Source organism: Salmo salar, chromosome 23, assembly GCF_965601325.2.
Source record: "Salmo salar chromosome 23, fSalSal1, whole genome shotgun sequence".
Taxonomy (NCBI): Eukaryota; Metazoa; Chordata; class Actinopteri; order Salmoniformes; family Salmonidae; genus Salmo; species Salmo salar.
Window position 1 is genome coordinate 41,972,367 of NC_138313.1, and position 23,216 is coordinate 41,995,582.

The following is a 23,216-nucleotide window of genomic DNA, read 5'->3' on the forward strand; positions in this document are numbered from 1 at the left end:
TAGAATAGACACAGATAGAGAGTTTGCTCTGAACACAGGTATTCACCAGACACAAATATGTATTGTGTTCCTCTCGGAACGCCTCAGAAGTGGACACTTGACAGTCCAAGCAAAATGTTCTCCAAACAGATGCCTTGCACTTAAAGTGGCAATCAGCAGTTGAAACAATAACAAAACATAATCCCCAGCACGGTTTCAGTAAAAAGCTGAGGGATAGGCTGGAGAAATGTCACCATTCAAAGACAGAGGTATGGACACAAGGACTGACCATCCATGATATCAAAAGTATTGTTGTAACCATGTTTTGAGGCTATACAGTGTTTGTTTACATTTACTTTGTTTACAAACATTGAAGTTAAACAAGCTTATATTCTGGGTTCTGATGGGGTATGACAGTTGAACTAAACTGATGAGGCATTTATAAATTATATTAGTCAAGAAACATTGGGTGCATATCACTCCAAAAAGTGATGCAGAAACTGCAGATTGCCCATTTAAAGGCCCACTCTGTGATATTTACAGCTGTTTCTGATCATTTAAGGCCTAATGAGCTTTGTTCAATAACCCCATCACATCCCTCAGCTAAATACAAATAAAGTGGCAGGGTTTCCGTTTTGTTGTTTTTCAAATTAAGGACTTACGTCTATGGGGAACAAGAAATGGTATTCTATATTCTCCCCCTCTTTCCAACCCACTAGCACTGTTTGTGTCTCAGACAATTCCACCCTGCCGAAGTAAGCAAGCAGAAGGAAGGCAGTTAAAACAGATTGGGGACTTTTCTCTTTTCTGGCCCAGAAGCCCACCTTTTTTCCATAAACCCCCAGTGTTTACAGGCTACGGTGGATTGGGAAGCATTCATCACGCTGTAGCTTGAAATCAGAGCTGTAAACACAGGAGAATAAATGGAGATCTTATCTGGCTGATAATCGGAGCGTCGTCCCCGCTCTTGGACATACAGTGCAGTACATGTACTTGTGACATTTTGTGGCTTTTTTTGCACAAACGAGTGAGCGATTGATTAAGTAATGCAATGTCCCTCCCATGCCACAGGTGGTGCCAGCACTACGGAAGCACGGGTCTTCAGGGAGGCCAGGGGTAGGAACAGTGCCGAGCCCCACATCAAGAGGCCCATGAATGCCTTCATGGTGTGGGCCAAGGACGAGAGGAGGAAGATCCTGCAGACCTTCCCCGACATGCATAACTCCAACATCAGCAAGATCCTGGGTAAGATGACCTCTTTTGTGCAGAGCCGTGGTGTAGTGGTAATACTCCCTGGCATGTTACATATAAAACTCCCCACTGGAGACCAGGTTTCAATGCATGCGTTCATCCTTCTCATGCTTTCTCCCACTTGCCTGTCTCCCCCTCTAATTTCCTAGCGGTCTTTAAAGGGATACTTCGGCATTTTAGCAATGAGGCCCTTTATCTACTTCCCCAGAGTCAGATGAACTCATGGATATCAATTTTATGTCTCTGTTTCCAGTATGAAGGAATTTAGAGGTACTTTCATGAGCCAATGCTAACTAGCGTTAGCCCAATGACTGGAAGTCTATGGGTATCTGCTAGCATGCTAGTTAGCAATTGTGGTAGTTAGCAACTTCCTTCAAACTGCACTCAGAGACATAACAATAGTATCCACAAGTTCATCTGACTCTAGAGAACTACATAAAGGGCCTCATTGCCAAAATAATGAAGTATCCCTTTAATAAAGTGTATAAAACACCTAACAATATACAAATATATATTTCTAAAGACAGCCCCCATACACTGTGGCCTTGTTATGGTCATACAGGGCCTTTCATTTGCAAAAATTAAGCAGATTGATTTACCACAGACACCAATTTAGCGGTTGTGTGTGTGAAAACATAGCAAATCATCCTGGACTGGGACACGGTCCGGTAGAGCTTCCGAGCAAGTGGTGTATAGTTAACAAATAGAAAAGGCTGCGACCCAATAGTCAGGGTTGGGTAGGTTACTTTTTCGTGATATCCAATTGCGATCCAATTACGATCCTGTCTCATCACTGCAACTCCCCAACGGGCTCAGGAGAGGCAAAGGTCGAGTCATGCGTCCTCCAAAACATGACCCGCCAAGCCGCACTTCTTAACACCCACTCGCTTTACCTGGAAGCCAGCTGCACCAATGTGTCGGAGGAAACACCACTCAACTGACGACCGGTAGTCAGCCTGCAGGCACCCGGCCCGCCACAAGGAGTCACTAGAGCCCGATGAGCCAAGTTAAATCCCCCCCGACCAAACCCTCCCCTAACCCGGACGATGCTGGTCCAATTGTGCTCCGTCCTATGGGACTCCCTTTCACGGCCCGTTGTAACACAGCCTGGGGTAGCTTACATTCTAAATGTAATCCGTTACTGTTACTAGTTACCTGTCCAAAATTGTAATCAGTAACGTAACTTTTGGATTACCATAACTCAGTAACGTAATCAGGTACTTTAAATTACTCACCCCTTATGAATCTGGTTGAAGCAGCTCTGCAGAGTGGTCACTAGCTGGCACAGCCACAAAGTACGATTTTAACCTTAACCCTAACCATAATCACACTGCAACCCTAATGCCTAACTCTAACCTTAAATTAAGACCAAAAAGCACATTTTTGTTTTCATTAATATGTACAACATAGCCAATTTTGCCTTTGCAGCTGGCCCATCTAGCAGAAATTGCTCAATTCTGCCTCAGACAAGACTCAACCCAATAAACGTCAACCTGCTTAAGAGGCATTAGAAGAAAACAAATGAATATTACCAATTGAACTACATCTATTGCAGGATAAATCAATGTTAGAGTTTTCATAGCCATAAATAGATTTCACCTTTATTTAACCAGGTAGGCTAGTTGAGAACAAGTTCTCCTTTACAACTGCGACCTGGCCAAGATAAAGCAAAGCAGTTCAACACAGAGTTACACATGGAATAAACAAACATACACTCAATAATACAGTAGAAAAAAGTCTATATACAGTGTGTGCAAATGAGGTAGGATAGGGGAGGTAAGGCAATAAATAGGCCATGGTGGCGAAGTAATTACAATATAGCAATAAAACACTGGAATGGTAGATGTGCAGAAGATGAATGTGCAAGTAGAGATACTGGGATGCAAAGGAGCAAGATAAATAAATACAGTATGGGGATGAGGTAGTTGGATGGGCTATTTACAGATGGGCTATGTACAGGTGCAGTGATCTGTGAGCTGCTCTGACAGCTGGTGCTTAAAGCTAGTGAGGGAGATATGAGTCTCCAGTTTCAGTGATTTTTGCAGTTTGTTCCAGTCATTGGCAGCAGAGAACTGGAAGGAAAGGCGGCCAAAGGAAGAATTGGCTTTGGGGGTGACCAGTGAGATATACCTGCTGGAGTGCGGGCTACGGGTGGGTGCTTCTATGGTGACCAGTGAGCTGAGATAAGGCGGGGCTTTACCGAGCAGAGACTTGTACATGACCTGGAGCCAGTGGATTTGGCAGCGAGTATGAAGCGAGGGCCAGCCAACAAGAGTGTACTTTGTGCTTGTTCTGTACGGTTCTGTAGGTATGTTCTAACCCATTTCTACTACATATAATAATATGATAAAGCCATGATTAGGCTATATCTTTACATTTTAAAAAAGTCTGTCAGATTTCCAGTTATTCCAATTATTTAGTGCCCCTTTATCTTCAAGAATAGGACATGGGAATATGGAAAGATAAATTAGTCAAATTGTTTGGTATTTAGTATTGATATTTACTAGGATCCCCATTAGCCGCTACAAAAGCAGCAGCTACCCTTCTGAGGTCCACATGAAACATGACATAGTATATAGTACAGAACATTATTAGTCAAGGACCGATCTACATACATTTAAAATGTCACACATAGCCTATATATATCAGTACACACAATATCTTGGTCTAATACATAATACAGTGCAAGTTACAATACAAGATATATAAAATGGCTGTGTCTCATCACAGTCCCCTTTGTGCAGTAAGGTGTTATTTTATCCGTTTTTGTTTATCAAATCAAATGTTATTTGTCACATGCGCCGAATACAACAGGTGTAGACCTTACAGTGAAATGCTTACTTACAAGCCCTTAACCAACAATGCAGTTTTAAGAAAATACCAAAAAAGTAAGAGATAAGAATAACAAAGAATTAAGGAGCAGCAGTAAATAACAATAGCGTGGCTATATACAGGGGGTACCGGTACAGAGTCAATGTGGAGACTATATACAGAGGGTACCGGTACAGAGTCAATGTGGAGACTATATACAGGGGGTACCGGTACAGAGTCAATGTGCGGGGGCACAGGTGTCGAGGTAATTGAGATAATTATGTACATGTAGGTAGAGTTATTAAAGTGGGTATGCATAGATAATAACATAGTAGCAGCAGCGTGGTGGGGGGGGGAGGGTCAATGCAAATAGTCTGGGTAGCTATTTGATTAGCTGTTCAGGAGTCTTATGGCTTGGTGTAGAAGCTGTTTATTGCTGGCTTGAGTAACCTGGGATGGTAGAGAGTTCCATGTAGTCATGGCTCTATTTAATACTGTGTGTTTCCCAGCCTCTGTTCTGGACCTGGGGACTGTGAAGAGACCTCTGGTTGCATGCCTTGTGTTGTACCGATGAGTGTCCGAACTGTGTGCCAACTGAACAGACAGTTCGGTACCATCAACACCTCTCACAAAGACTAATAGTAATGCAGTCAATCTCTCCTCAACGTTGAGCCAGGAAAGCCTGACATGCATGTTACTGACACTTTCCTTCCTTATACATCTAAGTGCAATACGTGCTGCTGGTGTTCTGGACCAACAGCAATTTACCTATGTGCTTCTTTGCCGTACATGACCACACAGCCAGGCAGTAGTTTAGATGTGACAAATCTAGGGCCTATAGGACCTGTCTGGTCGGCTGAGATGTCAAGAAGGCAGAACAACGCCCTATCATATAATGAACGCTTCCCATTTTAGCAACCATCGAGTCTATGTTTTGAATATGGCAGCTTGCAATCTAGGGTTACACCCAGCAGTTTAGTTTGCTCAACTTGCTCAATAGCCACATTATTCAATAATAGATCTAAACGAGGTTTAGCATTGAGCGAGTGGTTTGTCCCAAAAATTATGCTTTTTGTTTTTGAGATATTTACCACCAGCCTATTGCTAGTTACCCATTCTAAAACTGACTGGAGCTCTATGTTAAGGGTGTCCGTTAGTTATTTTATTGTTGCAGCCAACGTGTATACTGTTGAGTCGTCAGCGTACATAGACACACAGGCTTTATTTAAGGTCAGTGGAAGGACATTTGTAAAAACAGAAAACAATAATGGCCCTAGTCGGCTGCCCTGCGGTACACCACACACAACTGAATTTGCATGAGAGAGTCTCCCATTAATGAAAACCCTCAGTGTTCTATTAGATAGGTAACTCAATCCATAATAAGGCAGAGGATGCAAATCCATGACACCTACGTTTTTTCAGCAAAAGGTTATGATCAATGACATCAAAAGCTGCGCTGAATTCTAACAGAACAGCTCCCAATCTTCTTACTATCAATTTCTTTCAGCCTGTAATCTGTCATGTGTGTCAGTGCCGAGCATGTTGAGTGCACTTCCCTATAAGCATGCTGAAAGTCTGTTGTTCATTTTGTTTTGTAAGATAACTTTATATTTTATCAAACACCATTTTTTGAAAAAGTTTGCTAAGCACTTCTACAGTTTGCTAAGTACTTGTACAACGGGCTGATTGGTAAGCTGCTTGAACCATTAAAGGGTGCTCTGCTATTCTTGGGTAGCGGAATGACGTTTGCCTCCCTCCATGTCTGAGGACACACACCGTCTTCTGGGCTAAGCATAACCCAAAAACGAAGGACTAATTAGCCTTCTATGCCTACTATGTTGTTTATTATTTTGTTGTCATGGAGGACTGATTGGGCCTCATTGCTTTGAGTTGAAAAATAAATGATGCTCTTGCTTTGTTTAAGCAGCTGTTTAAGTCTATCAAAAGTTTGCGAGTTTGAGAATATCTGTTTTAATTTTTATAATCAGCATGAATTAGATTGAGCAATAAAAGCCCTACTCATGATCTTCAATTAAACTCATTTGTTTTGGTTTTGACAGGATGGAGCACAACACCACGGGGGAGTTTAGAAGGGAGGAACTCCCTCAAACTTTTATTCTATAGGCTGGCATCTGCACTATGCTGCTGTTGCAAGAGGGCATTTTATACTGACTGTCCACTGGGGCATGTTCATTACGCCAATTCTGTTGCAAAATGTTTCTTAAACAGAAGCAAACGGAAAGAAACGGGGAGGGGCCTAGCTGAATTTGTCCAATAGGAACTGTTGTCTCGCCTTGATGAAATTGTTGGTGGCCTCTTAAATACAAAACATGGTGGTCCATTAAATAGATAGTGTGTAGGCATGCTCTTTTATAGAGGTAACTGTGCACACTGTGTGCTTATGAGACAGAAACAGAACGTTACTACTACCCCCCCACCTCCAGCTAAACATTCAATGATACATTCAAAACATTGTAAATCAGTCAACTACCAATCGATCGATGAATCAATCAATTTGTCTGACCTTATTTAATTCAATCTAATTTAATCATTCAAACACTATTGGAAAAAATGATATATTTTTCTTACAAAAGTCAGTATTCACATAGAACTCTCTTTCTCACACACACGCACACTCCACTGAGACCCCGACTGGGGTGATGGATGTATGCAGTGAAAAGTGCTTCTTGTGTTGATACTAGCTAGCTAACTAACACAGATATCTATTCACAGAGCACTACACTTTGCTGTACACAGAATGGCTGAAGGGCTCCACTGTCTTGAGACTTGAGTCCTATCTACATCCCAAATGGCACCCTATTTCAAACAGTGCCCAACTTTTTACCAGGGCCCATATTCCTATATAGGGAATATGGTGCTATTTGGGAGACAGCCCTCATAGTTCATAGACTGCATGAAAGAACTTGGAATGTTGCTTGGCAACGTGTAGGAGCTGGTTTTTAGAAGGGGGACTATGTGCCTGGTCTTTCGGTCTTTTGCTAAAGCTTTGTATATACTTAGAGAGAGCATTTTCTGTCGTGAATTGGTGGTCCACTAGGCTAAAATGTTTGGCTTTGAGCAAATGGTATTAAGTGACTTTGTTTGCTAAAATATAACTAATATATCTGAACGCTGAATTAAAGAAATACAATCTTTGCACTTTTATCATCCATAGAACATTGTTAAATATCACTGAAGTTATCATTCTAAAGAATTGGATAGCTCAAATCTCATCACTCAAAGTTGGGGTCAAAAATTTAGTGTCAGAGTTCACGTATCAGACAGAACATTCCGGATATTTACCTAGCTAGCGATTTGCTTGTGGTGACACCAGGGAAACGCTAGACCTGAGAGGCGATCAGGAGAGGATGGAGTGTGTGCTGCTCAGACAATAACACAGCTGGAGACGAGGGACATGATGAAAAAAAGGAGTGTCCTCACTGTTTCCTGTTTCCTTAGTAAAAAAATAAGGGAGTTTCGATAAACGTTGGTAAACAGATTCCTAGATGCATCCCAAATGGCACCCCAATCCCTATATAGAGCACTACATTCGACCAGAGCCCTATGGACCCTGGTCAAAAGTAGTGCACTAACTAGGAAATAGGGTGCGATTTGGGACGCAGTCCTGGATTCCTCTCTGTGTGTGTCCTATCTGCGGTGTGTATAATGGGTTGTCAGAAAGCAGATGTGCTCCATTCCTGCGGTAACGGACCTGTCCACTTGTTCTGTCAGCTGGGTGCTTATAGGAGAGACATGTTGAGAACACAATGTATCAGAGATCCCCTGCCAATCTTAAAGACTGTTTTTTCAAACTAGTAGTTTCTCTTATTAGAGGCTCCTACCTGAAGAGATGTCCTGCTATGATAGAAGTAAGACAGGATACATTTAGTGCAGTGGAAGTACTGACACATACAGTTCAATGGCTAATTTAACCACATTATTAGAACATAAACAATCAATTTACTGAACATTGCAATCCACTAAATGGTGAAAAAAATACTATTTACAGGACCATACTGGACAAACTGACTCCAATACACTCTTCGAACACCAATACCTTCATGCTGTCTTTGAGTGTGTGTGTGTGTGAACATGTGAGTGTGTTTGTTTGTGTGTGTGCGTTCGTCCTTACACTGTAGTTTGTGTTTCAACCCTGACTCTTGGTGCATGTGTCCCGTTATCCCATGTACAGGCTCTCGCTGGAAGTCCATGAGCAACCAGGAGAAGCAGCCATACTATGAGGAACAGGCCCGTCTCAGTAAGAACCATCTGGAAAAGTACCCCAACTACAAGTACAAGCCCCGGCCCAAGAGGACCTGCATCATCGACGGGAAAAAGCTCCGCATCGGGGAGTACAAGCAGATGATGCGCTCACGGCGGCAGGAGATGAGGCAGTTCTTCAGTGTGGGGTAAGAGAGAGACACTCCATCTCATCTACTGGGATAAACTCTTTAGGCTAACTGGTAGTGTACTTAAAGGGACATTACACTCCAAAATCCAATTGTGTCAAATGTTTTCAAACCTCAAAATGGTCTTCTGTTGACATAAATCCATGTCCCAGGTCATCTGTTGTGTAGATTCAGCTCTCTGCCACAATCTAAAATGGAAAAAGATAAGCACCATGTGATTTCCAAAACAAAGAGATATTGTTCAATCATTTGAATATAGCTGTAAAAACATAACCGATGGAGTGGTATGTGAATTCATCTTGACATTAGACTTATTTTGAAGTCAGAAAACTGTTTGGAGTGTAATTAGCCTTTAAAGCAGCAATCAGCAGTTCAAACTATAACTAAGTGTTCTCCTCGCCCCTGTTTTAGATAAAAAGCTGACGGATGAGCTGGACAAATTTGTAACCATTCTCAAATTCATAGACAGAGCTAGGACTGACCATCCATGATATCAAAAGTATAGTTTTAACCATATTTTGAGGCTGTATAGTGTTTTGTTTACATTTACTTTTTTTTTACAAACGTTGGAGTTAAACAAGCTTATATTCTGGGTTCTGATGGTGTGTGAAAGTTGAACTAAGCTCATGAGGCATTTATAAGTTATATTAGTCAAGAAACATTGGGTACATATAGTTAATTTATAAGTCCAAAAGTAGATGTAGCAACTGCACCTTCCCCTTTAATACTAAGTTTAAAGTGATAATTAAACAGTGACCCTGGGATCAACAATCCCTTTAATATTTTTTCATGGACTGCTCACATTTTCAGATGGTACACTTGAATCAACTGGTCCTAATCATTTTGTTAAGGGAAGTTGTTCGTTGTTTGGCTAATTCCCAATGTACCAAGTACTGACTCTGACCATGTCCCTCAAGCAATAGTGCTGAGCTGTGAGCTGAATTTGTAATCCAAACTACTAGTTTAACGATAATGAGGTCCCTTATCATTATGCTTTTCTCATCCTCTTCTGTCAAACTGTAGGCAATGCTGAGAACAAGGTAGTGTCACAAATTGCACCCTATTCCCTAAATAGTGCACTAGTTTTGACCGGGACCCTGATTAAAAGTGGTGCGTTATATAGGGAAAAGGGTGCCATTTCAGACTCAGACAAAACTAGTGGCTTGGTCTTAATAGGAAACAGGCATGGATGTGTTTTAAGTCATCACGGCGGGCCTCGTTTCAATGGATTTACCAGGGGCACAGCTTTGAATTGGAACGATTTTTAATAGTTGTCATTTATTAAATTAGGACAATGGCGGGCGCTTGCTGCCGGTAGAAATTGGACACAGACATTACACTACCAGGATATAAAACGTAAGCAGATGTTTGAGAGAGAGGGAGAGAGAGACCCAGCTAGCACACAATGTTCTGAGAACCATATTTCTTAGCGCTTGGTGAGAGCGTGGTTGTCCTATGGTTATTTTGCATACAACCTCCCCGCATCTTTCTGGGAATGGTGCATGATAGTTAAGGAACTTGACAAATAAAAACTTTTTTTTTTGGTATTCATTACTTTCACAGAACATTTCTTAACCCTTTCACGCGTGAGTTCCAAATATCTCTAACGGTCGCCCCAGCGTTTGTTTTTTTATGCACGTGATGTTCAAACGTTCTCTCCATTCCAGGATGTGATTGTTACATAAACAACAACACTGAATGGCTCAGAGTGGGAGTGAGAGGTTACCGTGATTGACTGCCTAAACGCGCAATTTGTATCAATAAATCACTATCAGAAAATGTTTTGTGTGGTATTATTGATATATTTACTATTTTATTTACGTTTTTCAATTACCCGTGATAAATCATGCGTTCCGATTTTTGCATAAATTGTAAAGGGTGCATAGTATGTGTGTAAAATAATGTTTTGAAGGTTGTACTGATTATGATGAGCTAAGCTAATTCCAGCTTTGTGTATGGAGCCATGTTTGTTGACATACAATGCATTCTGGGTTTCACTTTGATCGTCTGTCGGACCAAAGATGCTATAACAAAATGAGGTGAGTAAGGGTTCACTCATTTTTTGAGAACTTCAAGAAGTGAATGTGGGATGTGAATGATGGTAGACCACACCCCTTCAACAACTCATCTTGTCTTCTCTTATTATCTTCGGTTTCTGTGAGGTAAAAAAGCATGGCTGCGCGCTGAAACTAATCGTCGGTTTACTTTCGATTTCTAGAAAGTGTTTTACTCAATTATTTTGATCAACGATGAGCTCACCCGTGATGTGATTAATTGTACATAGTAATTGCTATTAGCTAATTCATAGTGTAGTTTATGTCAGCCGATAGTTAGAAAATATGACCGCTTGTGTTGCGTCAATCTTTCCTCAGCGCTAGGACAAATGTAGCCTACATTTTTCCGGTTAGGATGATTGTGTTATGCTATAGATACTTCTGTGAATATCTGAACATTGCATCCAAAAATAAACTGCTCACATTCTGGACATAACTTTGTAAGGACTGTGTTTGTGTAAATAGTTTCTGAAAAAAGTGTGGCCAGCTCAAATGTTGATTGTTGCGTCATTCGAAACTGGCCGTTCTAAATGAGTGTTCTAAATGAGTGTTCTAATCACACGGGGTGTGATCGTACGCTTCAGGGACCACTGTAGAACGATCACACCCCGTGTGATTGTACGTGTGAAAGGGTTAAAAGTTCAAACATGGTTATATTTCATTTACATTTTTGTAATGTTCTAGGAACGTTCTCCAACTGGTTTGACATTGGGAATGTTTTCAAATAGTTCGGAGAAAGTTAAGAAACAATGTTCTTCTGTGGGAATTTCAGTACTTCAGGATAACGTTTCCTTCAGGTTTCCATCTGAAGGCATGTTCTCAAATTGTACCAAAAACGTTAAGAAACAACGTTCTTCTGTGGGAATTTCAGAACTTCAGGATAACGTTTCCTACATGTTTCCATCTAAAGTCATGTTCTCAAATTGTTCTGAGGACGTTAAGAAACAATGTTAATTTTTGTGAATTTCAGTACTTCCACAGAACAGTTCCCATGTGGATCTTTTTAATGTCATATTTTTAAGTTCTCAAATGTTGTGACTTAAGCGATGTTCTCAGAACGTTCAGAGAAGGTATGATTCTCTTTTATGTCAGTTCTTGGCAATATTCTGGGAATGTAAAAAAAGATGGAATTGTACACATTAACATCATAAGTTCTAAATTCCATTCTCAGAACCTGAAGAGAATGTTCTAAGAATACTATTTAAAATATTATTTCTCAGCATCAACAAAACTGTCTCTATCCTCTATCTTGTTAAGTGTGTTCATGTGTGTGGCCCAGTAATTGGCCACACTGATCTGAATGAGTGCTTGTTTCCTTTGAAATGGGTCTTTTTGAATAGACTAAAATGTTAAATAAAGGTAAAACAATTAAAATAAATGAACATTATTTTCAAAAAAAACATGGCATGCTAGGTTCATCCTGGTGGCGCAGTGGACTTATTCAATGGATAGAGAACAGAAGATCATAGGGTTGAATCTCACTGATGCCATGTCCCAATAAAATAAAATGTTTTGGCATGATTAATGCCCAAGGAAATGAATTTCCATGTTTCCTATCCGTGGTTGGAGTTCCAAATAGTTAACCCAAAATAAGCTAGCAGTGTTATTGAAAGTCTTATTGAAACATTAAATGAAAGTTGTAGCCCTTTACACTCGTACCTACAGTGCATTGGGAAAGTATTCAGACCCCTTGACTTTTTCCACATTTTGTTACGTTACAGCTAGGGCTGCAAAATTCAGGGAACTTTTCCAGAAATCCTGGTTGGAGGGTTCCAGATTTCCTACTTATTCCCTCCTGATTCCAGGATCCTCCAACCAGGATTTTGGGAAACCAGGGAATTTATTGAAAGTTCATTTTGCAATCCTAGTTACAGCCTTATTCTAAAATGTATTAAATAGGGGTTTTTTCTTCATCAATCCATACACAATACCCATAATGACAAAGCAAAAACAGGTTTTTTTACATTTTTACACATTTATATAATAAAAAAAACAGAAGTATCACATTTACATAAGTATTCAGACCCTTTACCCAGTACTTTGTTGAAGTACATTTGGCAGCGATTACAGCCTCGAGTCTGCTTGGGTATGACGCTACAAGCTTGGCACACCTGTATTTGGGGAATTTCTCCCATTCTTCTCTGAAGATCCTCTCAAGCTCTGTCAGGTTGGATGGGGAGCGTCACTGCACAGCTATTTTCAGGTCTCTCCAGAGATGTTCGATCAGGTTCAAGTCCGGGCTCTGGCTGGGCCACTCAAGGACATTCAGAGACTTGTCCCAAAGCCACTCCTGCGTTGTCTTGGCTGTGTGCTTAGGCTAGTTGTCCTTTTGGAAAGTGAACCTTCGCCCCAGTCTGAGGTCCTGAGCGCTCTGGAGCAGGTTTGCATCAAATATCTCTCTGTACTTTGCTCCATTCATCTTTCTCTCAATCCTGACTAGTCTCCCAGTCCCTGCCGCTGAAAAACATCCACACAGCATGATGATGCCACCACTATGCTTCACTGTAGGGATGGTGCCAGCTTTCCTCCAGGCATGGCGCTCAATCTTGGTTTTATCAGACCAGAGAATCTTTAGGTGCCTTTTGGCAAACTCCAAGCAGGCTGTCATGTGCGTTTTACTGAGGAGTGGCTTCTGTCTGGCCACTCTACCATAAAGGCCTGATTGGTGGAGTGCTGCAGAGTAATGTCCTTCTGGAAGGTTCTCCCATCTCCACAGAGGAACTCTGGAGTGCTGTCAGAGTGACCATCGGGTTCTTGGTCACCTCCCTGACCAAGGCCTTTCTCCCCTGATTGCTCAGTTTGGCCAGGCGGCCAGCTCTAGGAAGAGTTTTGATGGTTCCAAACTTCTTACATTTAAGAATGATTGAGGCCACTGTGTTCTTGGGGACCTTCGATGCTGCAGACATTTTTTGGTACCCTTCCACCAGATCTGTGCCTCTACACAATCCTGTCTCGGAGCTCTACGGACAATTCCTTCGACCTCATGGCTTGGTTTTTGCTCTGACTTGCACTGTCAACTCTGGGCCCTTATATAGACAGGTGTGTGTGCCTTTCCAAATCATGTCCAATAAATTGAATCTACCACAGGTGGACTCCAATCAAGTTGTAGAAACATCTCAAGGATGCTCAATAGAAACAGGATGCACCTGAGCTCAATTTCGAGTCTCATAGCAAAGGGTCTGAATACTTATAAATAAGGTATTTTTGTAAAACCTGTTTTCACTTTGTCATTATGGGGTATTGTGTGTAGATTGATGAGGGAAAAAAGTAATTTAATACATTTTTGAATAAGTCTGTAAAGTAACAAAATGTGGAAAAAGGGAAGGGGTATGAAAACTTTCCGAATGCACTGTATACGTGGGTTGAAAATGGTAGATTTTGTCATTGATAAATGCCTAAATTGGAACGCAGTGGATGTACAGTAACATGCTATAAATGATGTCAGAGCTCAGGCTCTGCACTTCACATTGCTGTATGGGTTTTGACTGACAGCCGTTCTGAACTTGAGCACCACGCGCGGGAAGAAGTTACCCCCATCCCTCCCGCTAATTGGGCAACTTTTGCAATGTTTTGTTGTCTGATTGAGGGAAATGCTGTAAGTTAAGAGGACTCTATGTCTTTTGAAAGATGAGACATTGAGGGTTAAAATAAATACTAATTTGATGTCATACAAGGAAGCCAAACACCTATGAGTCCAAATGTGCACTTCACATTTCCAAATCATAAAACTCAAGTCATATACAGTGTCAAAGTTAATGATGGTCACTATGTTTAATGTACAGTTAGAAGATGACGTAGTTCTGAACAGAATGAGCCTATGTTTATCTATTGTGAAGACAATTCCCCACGGAACACGCACCTCAAATCAAATTTTATTTGTCACATACACATGGTTAGCAGATGTTAATGCGAGTGTAGCGAAATGCTTGTGCTTCTAGTTCCGACAATGCAGTAATAACCAACGAGTAATTACCTTATACACACAAGTGTAAAGGAATGAATAAGAATATGTACATAAAAAAATATATATATGAATGAGTGATGGTATAGAACGGCATAGGCAAGATGCAGTGGATGGTATAGAGTACAGTATATACATATGAGATGAGTAATGTAGGATATGTAAACATATAAAAGTGGCATTGTTTAAAGTGGCTAGTGATACCTTACATCAAGATGGCAAGATGCAGTAGATGGTATAGAGTACAATATATACATATGAGACGAGTAATGTAGGGTATGTAAACATTATATGAAGTGGCATTGTTTAAAGTGGCTAGTGATACATTTATTACATCAATTTTTCCATTATTAAAGTGGCTGGAGTTGAGTCAGTATGGCAGCAGCCACTCAATGTTAGTGATGGCTGTTTAACAGTCTGATGGCCTTGAGATAGAAGCTGTTTTTCAGTCTCTCGGTCCCAGCTTTGATGCACCTGTACTGACCTCGCCTTCTGGATGATAGCGGGGTGAACAGGCAGTGGCTCGGGTGGTTATTGTCCTTGATGATCTTTTTGTCCTTCCTGTGACATCGGGTGGTGTAGGTGTCCTGGAGGGCAGGTAGTTTGCCCCCGGTGATGCGTTGTGTCTGTATACGTGGGTTGAAAATGGTAGATTTTGTCATTGTTAAGTGCCTAAATGAATGCACCCCTTTCTATGTGCACCAAAATGATGATCTGTTTCTCTGAATTCCCTTGTGAAAGCCTAACACCGCAAGATCGTCTTTTATAACTTAGATGTTGACAATAGAACAAGCTTTCAATTGATGCCCACCTGACCCAGATTGTGATTTAAAATGGTCTGTTTTTGGATTGCGTAAACAACAACAGTAATTGTGTGCTTGCTCTAGTTCCTCAATGGCACAGCTAAGAAGAGCTCAAAAAAGCACATTATAGTTGAAGACTCTTCTTTGTGTCATTAAAGTGTGTTGAAATTACATAGGAACTGTGCACACTTTGGAGAGGTTTGTGGCCACTTGGACAATTTGTTTTGTCTTATGTTGCACCTACTCCACATTTTCCAGGAATTTTCTTATCATGTTACTGAATGTGTCCAGAGTATTTTCAGATGTCGTTATCAACAAATGCAGTGAAAAGTACAGTAAATGTAAAATACACATAAAATCAACTGTGTAATGTTTGGATTCAGTCTTGTATAAGGTGAACTTTGGTCTAATAATTTTCCCATAATCTCCAAACTGTTCCCTTTCAATTGCTACTATGCTCATACATATGCATTTCATATTTCTTCTGTAAGGAACATTTCAATTTAGCGCTATCCACATAGGCCAATTCCCACAAGTGTAAAGGGTTAAGGATACAACAAACAATATATATATATATATATATATATATACACTGCTCAAAAAAATAAAGGGAACACTTAAACAACACAATGTAACTCCAAGTCAATCACACTTCTGTGAAATCAAACTGTCCACTTAGGAAGCAACACTGATTGACAATACATTTCACATGCTGTTGTGCAAATGGAATAGACAACAGGTGGAAATTATAGGCAATTAGCAAGACACCCCCAATAAAGGAGTGGTTCTACAGATGGTGACCACAGACAACTTCTCAGTTCCTATGCTTCCTGGCTGATGTTTTGGTCACTTTTGAATGCTGACGGTGCTTTCACTTTAGTGGTAGCATGAGACGGAGTCTACAACCCACACAAGTGGCTCAGGTAGTGCAGCTCATCCTGGATGGCACATCAATGCGAGCTGTGGTAAGAAGGTTTGCTGTGTCTGTCAGCGTAGTGTCCAGAGCATGGAGGCGCTACCAGGAGACAGGCCAGTACATCAGGAGACGTGGAGGAGGCCGTAGGAGGGCAACAACCCAGCAGCAGGACCGCTACCTCCGCCTTTGTGCAAGGAGGAGCAGGAGAAGCACTGCCAGAGCCCTGCAAAAGACCTCCAGCAGGCCACAAATGTGCATGTGTCTGCTCAAATGGTCAGAAACAGACTCCATGAGGGTGGTATGAGGGCCCGACGTCCACAGGTGGGGGTTGTGCTTACAGCCCAACACCGTGCAGGACGTTTGGCATTTGCCAGAGAACACCAAGATTGGCAAATTCGCCACTGGTGCCCTGTGCTCTTCACAGATGAAAGCAGGTTCACACTGAGCACATGTGAGAGAGTCTGGAGACGCCGTGGAGAATGTTCTGCTGCCTGCAACATCCTCCAGCATGACCGGTTTGGCAGTGGGTCAGTCATGGTGTGGGGTGGCATTTCTTTGGGGGGCCGCACAGCCCTCCATGTGCTCGCCAGAGGTAGCCTGACTGCCATTAGGTACCGAGATGAGATCCTCAGACCCCTTGTGAGACCATATGCTGGTGCGGTTGGCCCTGGGTTCCTCCTAATGCAAGAAAATGCTAGACCTCATGTGGCTGGAGTGTGTCAGCAGTTCCTGCAAGAGGAAGGCATTGATGCTATGGAATGGCCCGCCCGTTCCCCAGACCTGAATCCAATTGAGCACATCTGGGACATCATGTCTCGCTCCATCCACAGGCTGTCCAGGAGTTGGCGGATGCTTTAGTCCAGGTCTGGGAGGAGATCCCTCAGGAGACCATCCGCCACCTCATCAGGAGCATGCCCAGGCGTTGTAGGGAGGTCATACGGGCACGTGGAGGCCACACACACTACTGAGCCTCATTTTGACTTGTTTTAAGGACATTACATCAAAGTTGGATCAGCCTGTAGTGTGGTTTTCCACTTTAATTTTGATTGTGACTCCAAATCCAGACCTCCATGGGTTGATAAATTGGATTTCCATTGATTATTTTTGTGTGATTTTGTTGTCAGCACATTCAACTATGTAAAGAAAAAAGTATTTAATAAGATTATTTATTTCATTCAGATCTAGGATGTGTTGTTTAAGTGTTCTCTTTATTTTTTTGAGCAGTATATATATATATATATATATATATATATATATATATATATATACACAGTATGTATGTTTTCATAACTTACAATTTCCGTTCTCAGAGCGTTAATAAAACCTCACATGAAAACTTCTAAGGAACCAGAGTAAAATGTTCTCAGAACCTCGCTGCATCCTGAAAATAAACATTCCCAGAACAGGCAAAATGTTCACTTCTGTTCTCAGAACGTTTAAAAACTTTCAATTTTACCGGTCAGAAAACGTATGGCTTCGTTCCCATAACCAATGTGAAACGAAAAACATACATTCCCAAATCTTCCAAGGAGCCAAATGTGCTAACTGGGGAGAGTGGCGGTATAGGTAGATGTCACAGGCTTAACTCTGTCATTTACTGTGTGTGGTCAAGCGAAAGCAAAGCCTGATTTGCTGTAGCGGCTGGAGTTTCACTCATGACTAAATCAAATAACTTGGCTATAAGTTGAGGTATAACCAATTTCGACCAAGCTCGCCGTATAATGAAAACCGGGTAGTTTTTAAGTAGTTAAGACTGTTCTCTGCTGTAATTGTTTTCTAGAAGGGGGAGGAGGAACTGTTAGGTGAGGAAACTGACAGCAATTTTCTTGGTTTATGTGCTTCATTTGAGGAGCCAGAGGGCTTGCTTGAGTGATATGCGTTTACCTTCATTCCATCCATTTCTGGAAAGGTTATTTAGCTGACGTTGACAGGATTACTGTGTGCTGGCAGAAGCTCTGTGTTAAGGCTTGTCCAAAAGAAGAGAGTGAGCTACTGTTCAACTTGTTTTAAATAGCTGAAGAATTAATGCACCGTTCAAAATCAGTCTGGCAAAGAATGAATCTGTTTTTCTAATACACCCTCTCTGTCTCTCTCTTTTTCTCATTCTCTCACTACCTCTACCGCTCACTCTCTCTTATTTTCTCTCCGTCTCTCTCTCCGCTCACTCTCCTCCTATCTCCCCTTCCCTCTTTCTTTCACTCAATCTCTTTCTCTATCTCTGTCGCTCTCTATCTCCCCCTCACTCTTTTTCTTTCTCTCTCTCTTTCCTTCCTTATCCCTCCCTCTTTCTCTTTCTTTCTTTCTTTCTTTCTTTCTTTCTTTCTTTCTTTCTTTCTTTCTTTCTTTCTTTCTTTCTTTCTTTCTTTCTTTCTTTCTTTCTTTCTTTCTTTCTTTCTTTCTTTCTTTCTTTCTTTCTTTCTTTCTTTCTTTCTTTCTTCTCTACCTCAGGCCACAGCCTCAGATCCCCATCAGCAACAGCGCTGGCGGCCTCTACCCGGGCACCATCACCATGGCGACAGCCACGCCTTCACCGCACCTGACATCGGACTGCTCCAGCGCGTCGGCCAGCCCCGAGCCCGCAATCCCCGTCATCCAGAGCACGTTCGGCGTGGTCAAGCCCGAGCCGGTTGCCATGGTGACCGGTGACCACCCGGTCAACGGGGAGGACGAGATAGACATGTACGAAGACTTTGAGGACAAATCGGACTACAGCAGCGACCACGAGACACGGGAGCCTGTCAGTGCCAACTGAACCTGCTCAGAAGAACTTCTGAACTTTTAGAAAAAAAATTAAGCAGGACAATATGACAGAGACTGAGTTTTGCTCAGAACAACTTTTCAACAGTACAAGGGGGGCGGAACAATTTGTCCGGGATTTGATGCACCACGGACTGAGCATGCTCAGATTGACTCTGGACAGTACGTGACATACACTGAGAATTCTCTGATTGCCTCTGGACAGGATGTGACATACACTGAGCGTTCTCTGATTGACTCTGGACAGGACGTGACATACACTGAGCATTCTCTGATTGACTCTGGACAGGATGTGACACACTGAGAATTCTCTGATTGACTCTGGACAGGATGTGACATACACTGAGCATGCTATAATTAACTCTGGACCGGATGTGACATACACTGAGCATTCTCTGATTGACTCTGGACAGGACGTGACATACACTGAGCATTCTCTGATTGACTCTGGACAGGACGTGACATACACTGAGCATTCTCTGATTGACTCTGGGCAGGACGTGACATACACTGAGCATTCTCTGATTGACTCTGGGCAGGACGTGACATACACTGAGCATTCTCTGATTGACTCTGGACAGGACGTGACATACACTGAGCATTCTCTGATTGACTCTGGACAGGACGTGACATACACTGAGCATTCTCTGATTGACTCTGGACAGGTCGTGACATACACTGAGCATTCGAAGATCTCACAGACCGTCCATGTTTCTCAAACTACAATTTTGGACAAGAACACTTTTTCTGAACAATCCCGTACCAAGTGATTGGGCTGAGACAACCTCCAGACACTGAACAAGACAATCCAACACAGTCAAGAGCTAGTAAGAGTCAGGGCGATGAGAAGAGAATGTTCGAACAAAGAGATAACTGACACATTTCTGCGTGTGGTTTTTTAAAGGAGAGTCCATGGACTTGACTGAGACATCAGAAATTGGTCTTCAACAGCTTAAATGTTATTTTAAGTGTGATTTAAGTTTTTATGATATGTTTCCTTTGATTGTGGGTTTCTGGATTTCCATGGAAATTGTCCTGACAGGTTACTTACTGCCTGTAAAACCTTGCACTGTCAGGACTTTAACATTTGAAAGTGAATATAAATCCTTAGCTCTCGTCTATTATTTCTTATGAGTACAGTACATCTACACCTTTCTCGACAAATGCTTACAATATGTTACATTACTGTTTATGATGGGGTTTATATCCTTGCTCAGGTATGCTGTGCCAGCTTGTGAATGTGTTTTTGATTTCATACGAGTGAGTGGTAGAAATGTTCAGACTGACAATGAAACAGAGGAGAAAATACCTATTATTATAATTATTATTTTCTGAGATATTGTACAATTTTCTTCAAATGTGCCAAACCTACATTCACATCATTCAGAAATATTCTAGTCTTAATGCTGATGCTGCAAAAAGTCTTATACAATCAGTTTTTATTGCTGAGGTGTCCCTATTAGGAGAAAGCTGCCGCTTTAGCTGACATCTGCATTGCGGATGTTTTGATGGTGTCGGAGGTGGAACTGCGTTAGCGCTGTCAAATCCACAAGAAGGTCTTGGCATTATACCTAAAGCAGACATTGCCATTGGCTGCACGGAGTCACATTAAGAGAAATCCCATGCAGCTTTGTTTACAAGTTCGAACACTGGAATGTGAGATGTAATTAACACCTCAATTAGGCTGATAGAAATCCACATTTTTTCACTGAATGATTTTCAATTTGAGGGCCATTATTTCTACAGTATATAGCCTGCACTTTCTCGTTCTGAACTTCTAACACGAGTGGGATGGGTGTGGCTTCGTGACAATGATCAAGAGCAGCTGCTCACTGATTTGACAGCTCCAACGCAGTTACACCTCCGACACCGCCAAAACATCAGCTATGTGGGAGTCGGCTATCGCCGGTTAACACTTAACCTGATTTGAATCTAGCCTAAGTTTGTATTGGCTGCTTAGAGAAAACCAAACAACAATGGGTTACAGTTTCTCCTGGCCCATAGAATACTTTCAGGGTGAGGAATCATCTAATATCAAGTTGTAAAATCCTGAACTTCCCCTTTAATTCATCCATAATGCATAGGGGCCAAAAACGATCAAATTCGTTATTTTGGTAAACTGTTACAGTACACTGACATTCAGCTGGAGTGGCTTTTAGGTTTGAAATCTCTTTTGTTTGAGTATAGAGGTTGTGAATAAAACGTGTTATATAGACTCTGCAAATGTTGATAAAGACACAGGACATCATAATAGGCACAATAAGTCTTAACGTTGAACTCTTCTAGTTCTATTTGTCATACAGTAAAATGCAGAGGAGCGGTCCCGACAGTCATCTATATGGTAGGGCCACCATATATTTAGGGTTTTTTAAATGTAGGTTTTATTTACTCTATTGTACCTAGATACAGAAGATCAGATTTGTTTCTGTGAATTGAACAGTTTACAATTATGTAGCCAGAGATGGTTTTCAAAATACAAACCAATGTTTTGTTTTTGTAAAATTGGTACATTGGCAAAAAAAACATGAGTCAATATTAGCTTTAGCATTTCAAAAATGTAGTGCAAGAATATTTTGAAACAGATATTTCAGGTAAATGAAAATATACCCATAAGTCCTATTTTCATATGCCCATCTCTACTTTGAAAATATGTATACTTTTACAACCTCTATTTTAGCCGGGTTTAGGTTACTCTGTTTTCTGGTTGATTTGTATGTGATTTGTATCTCTTTACGACCATGTCGAATGATATTTTGCAGGTTGGTAGAAAATAACATTTTTGTTACGACTGAAGTTTGATTTTGCTTGCATTACAGAAAAAGGAGAGCTGTACTGTTCACCTCATGCAAAGACATTGTTTCAAGTTTTGTAAGCATCACAGGCACTGGATATGAGTGGTATTTTTCAGTACTGTCTAATGTGAAGTTGTCCTTAGAAAACAACAATGACAAAATTCTGACAAACAAAACATCACCTGTTTGGACGCCAGATTTGAGTACATTTCCAGTTTAGTAACATTTGTATTATTTATGCAGAAATAGTTGATTTAGCTTCAGTGCTGCCTGAAGTGCTCTGACCTTTGACACAAATTCAAAGGTCACTCAGACCACCGGTCAGTTTCAACCAACCTACAGAAGCAGACGTAATTCTTCCTGGCCCCACACATTTTGTGTTAAGTATTGTATTTGAAATTCAATTGTGCATTTTAACATTTCATTGTATTTATTAGCCGGTGTTGGCTCTAAAAGTGTCAGTACAACTTGGTGAGAAAGACAATCAGAAAAAAATAAAGACTGAGATTTCCTTACAAATTCAGAATCTAATCATTGACTTGTATTAGGTGTTTATCAGTGGACAGAAGACAGCATGTACTTTTTGCTGTAAGTTATTGTTTTTACTTGTTTATTAGTGATTATAACACTTAAGCAGTATCTTCAACAAGAGACTAGTACCAAGCTGATCTAACCAAGTGCACACACACACACACACACACACACACACACACACACACACACACACACACACACACACACACACACACACACACACACACACACACACACACACACACACACACAGTAGGAAGGTAGTTGCAGCAACTGAGTCCATGCATACATTTTAATAAGAATGAACATGCCATATAAAGGATATTCACTTTTCAATATGGTGTGATGAGAAAGAAAAGAGTGCAGTGTTTATAAATTGAGATCAGAGGAAATGTTTGACATTTGTTGATTAAAAGGTGGTTTCTCAGAAATAGTATTGACTCAAACACAAGCTATTATTATCAATGGTTAAATTGGGGTTTTCATGGAGGAACTGCTTTCAAAACTGGTTGTTTTTCCATGGTAATCCTACAGAAGTATATTATACATTCCAATTGTATACCGTCTCCCATCCATGTCACCCGCCGTCCAATAATATTTGGTAATTACCCTTTCTATTCGTATAATTTTGGGAACCGATTTCAACATGGCCTATTGTTCTTTTCCTTCATAATGAGTTATCCTTTGTGTGTGTGTGTGTGTGTGTGTGTGTGTGTGTGTGTGTGTGTGTGTGTGTGTGTGTGTGTGTGTGTGTGTGTGTGTGTGTGTGTGTGTGTGTGTGTGTGTGTGTGTGTGTGTGTGTGTGTGTGTGTGTGTGTGTGTGTGTGTCAGGGTTGGGCTCAGTTCGGAATTGAATTGTGAATGTCTCATAAATTCCAATTCAATGCTTTAACTTGAATTGAAGTACTAAACAGGATACAGAATTACAATTCGGATTATATTTTTTTTA

The 23,216-nt window shown here is 41.1% G+C and overlaps 1 protein-coding gene across 4 annotated transcripts in view; it reads left to right on the top strand.

Annotated features, from left to right (window-relative positions):
* The window catches only part of LOC106584620 (transcription factor SOX-6), a 184,144-nt gene extending 161,892 nt beyond the window's left edge, over positions 1–22,252 (top strand). For all 4 annotated transcript variants that reach the window (XM_014170103.3, XM_045706435.2, XM_014170102.3 and 1 more), the window contains 3 exons: positions 1,051–1,224; positions 8,234–8,450; positions 18,633–22,252. In XM_014170103.3, the coding sequence (XP_014025578.1) occupies positions 1,051–1,224; positions 8,234–8,450; positions 18,633–18,936 (695 nt within the window). In that variant the 3' untranslated portion in view covers positions 18,937–22,252. The remainder of the gene's footprint in view (positions 1–1,050; positions 1,225–8,233; positions 8,451–18,632) is intronic.
* Positions 22,253–23,216: the final 964 nt, after the last annotated feature.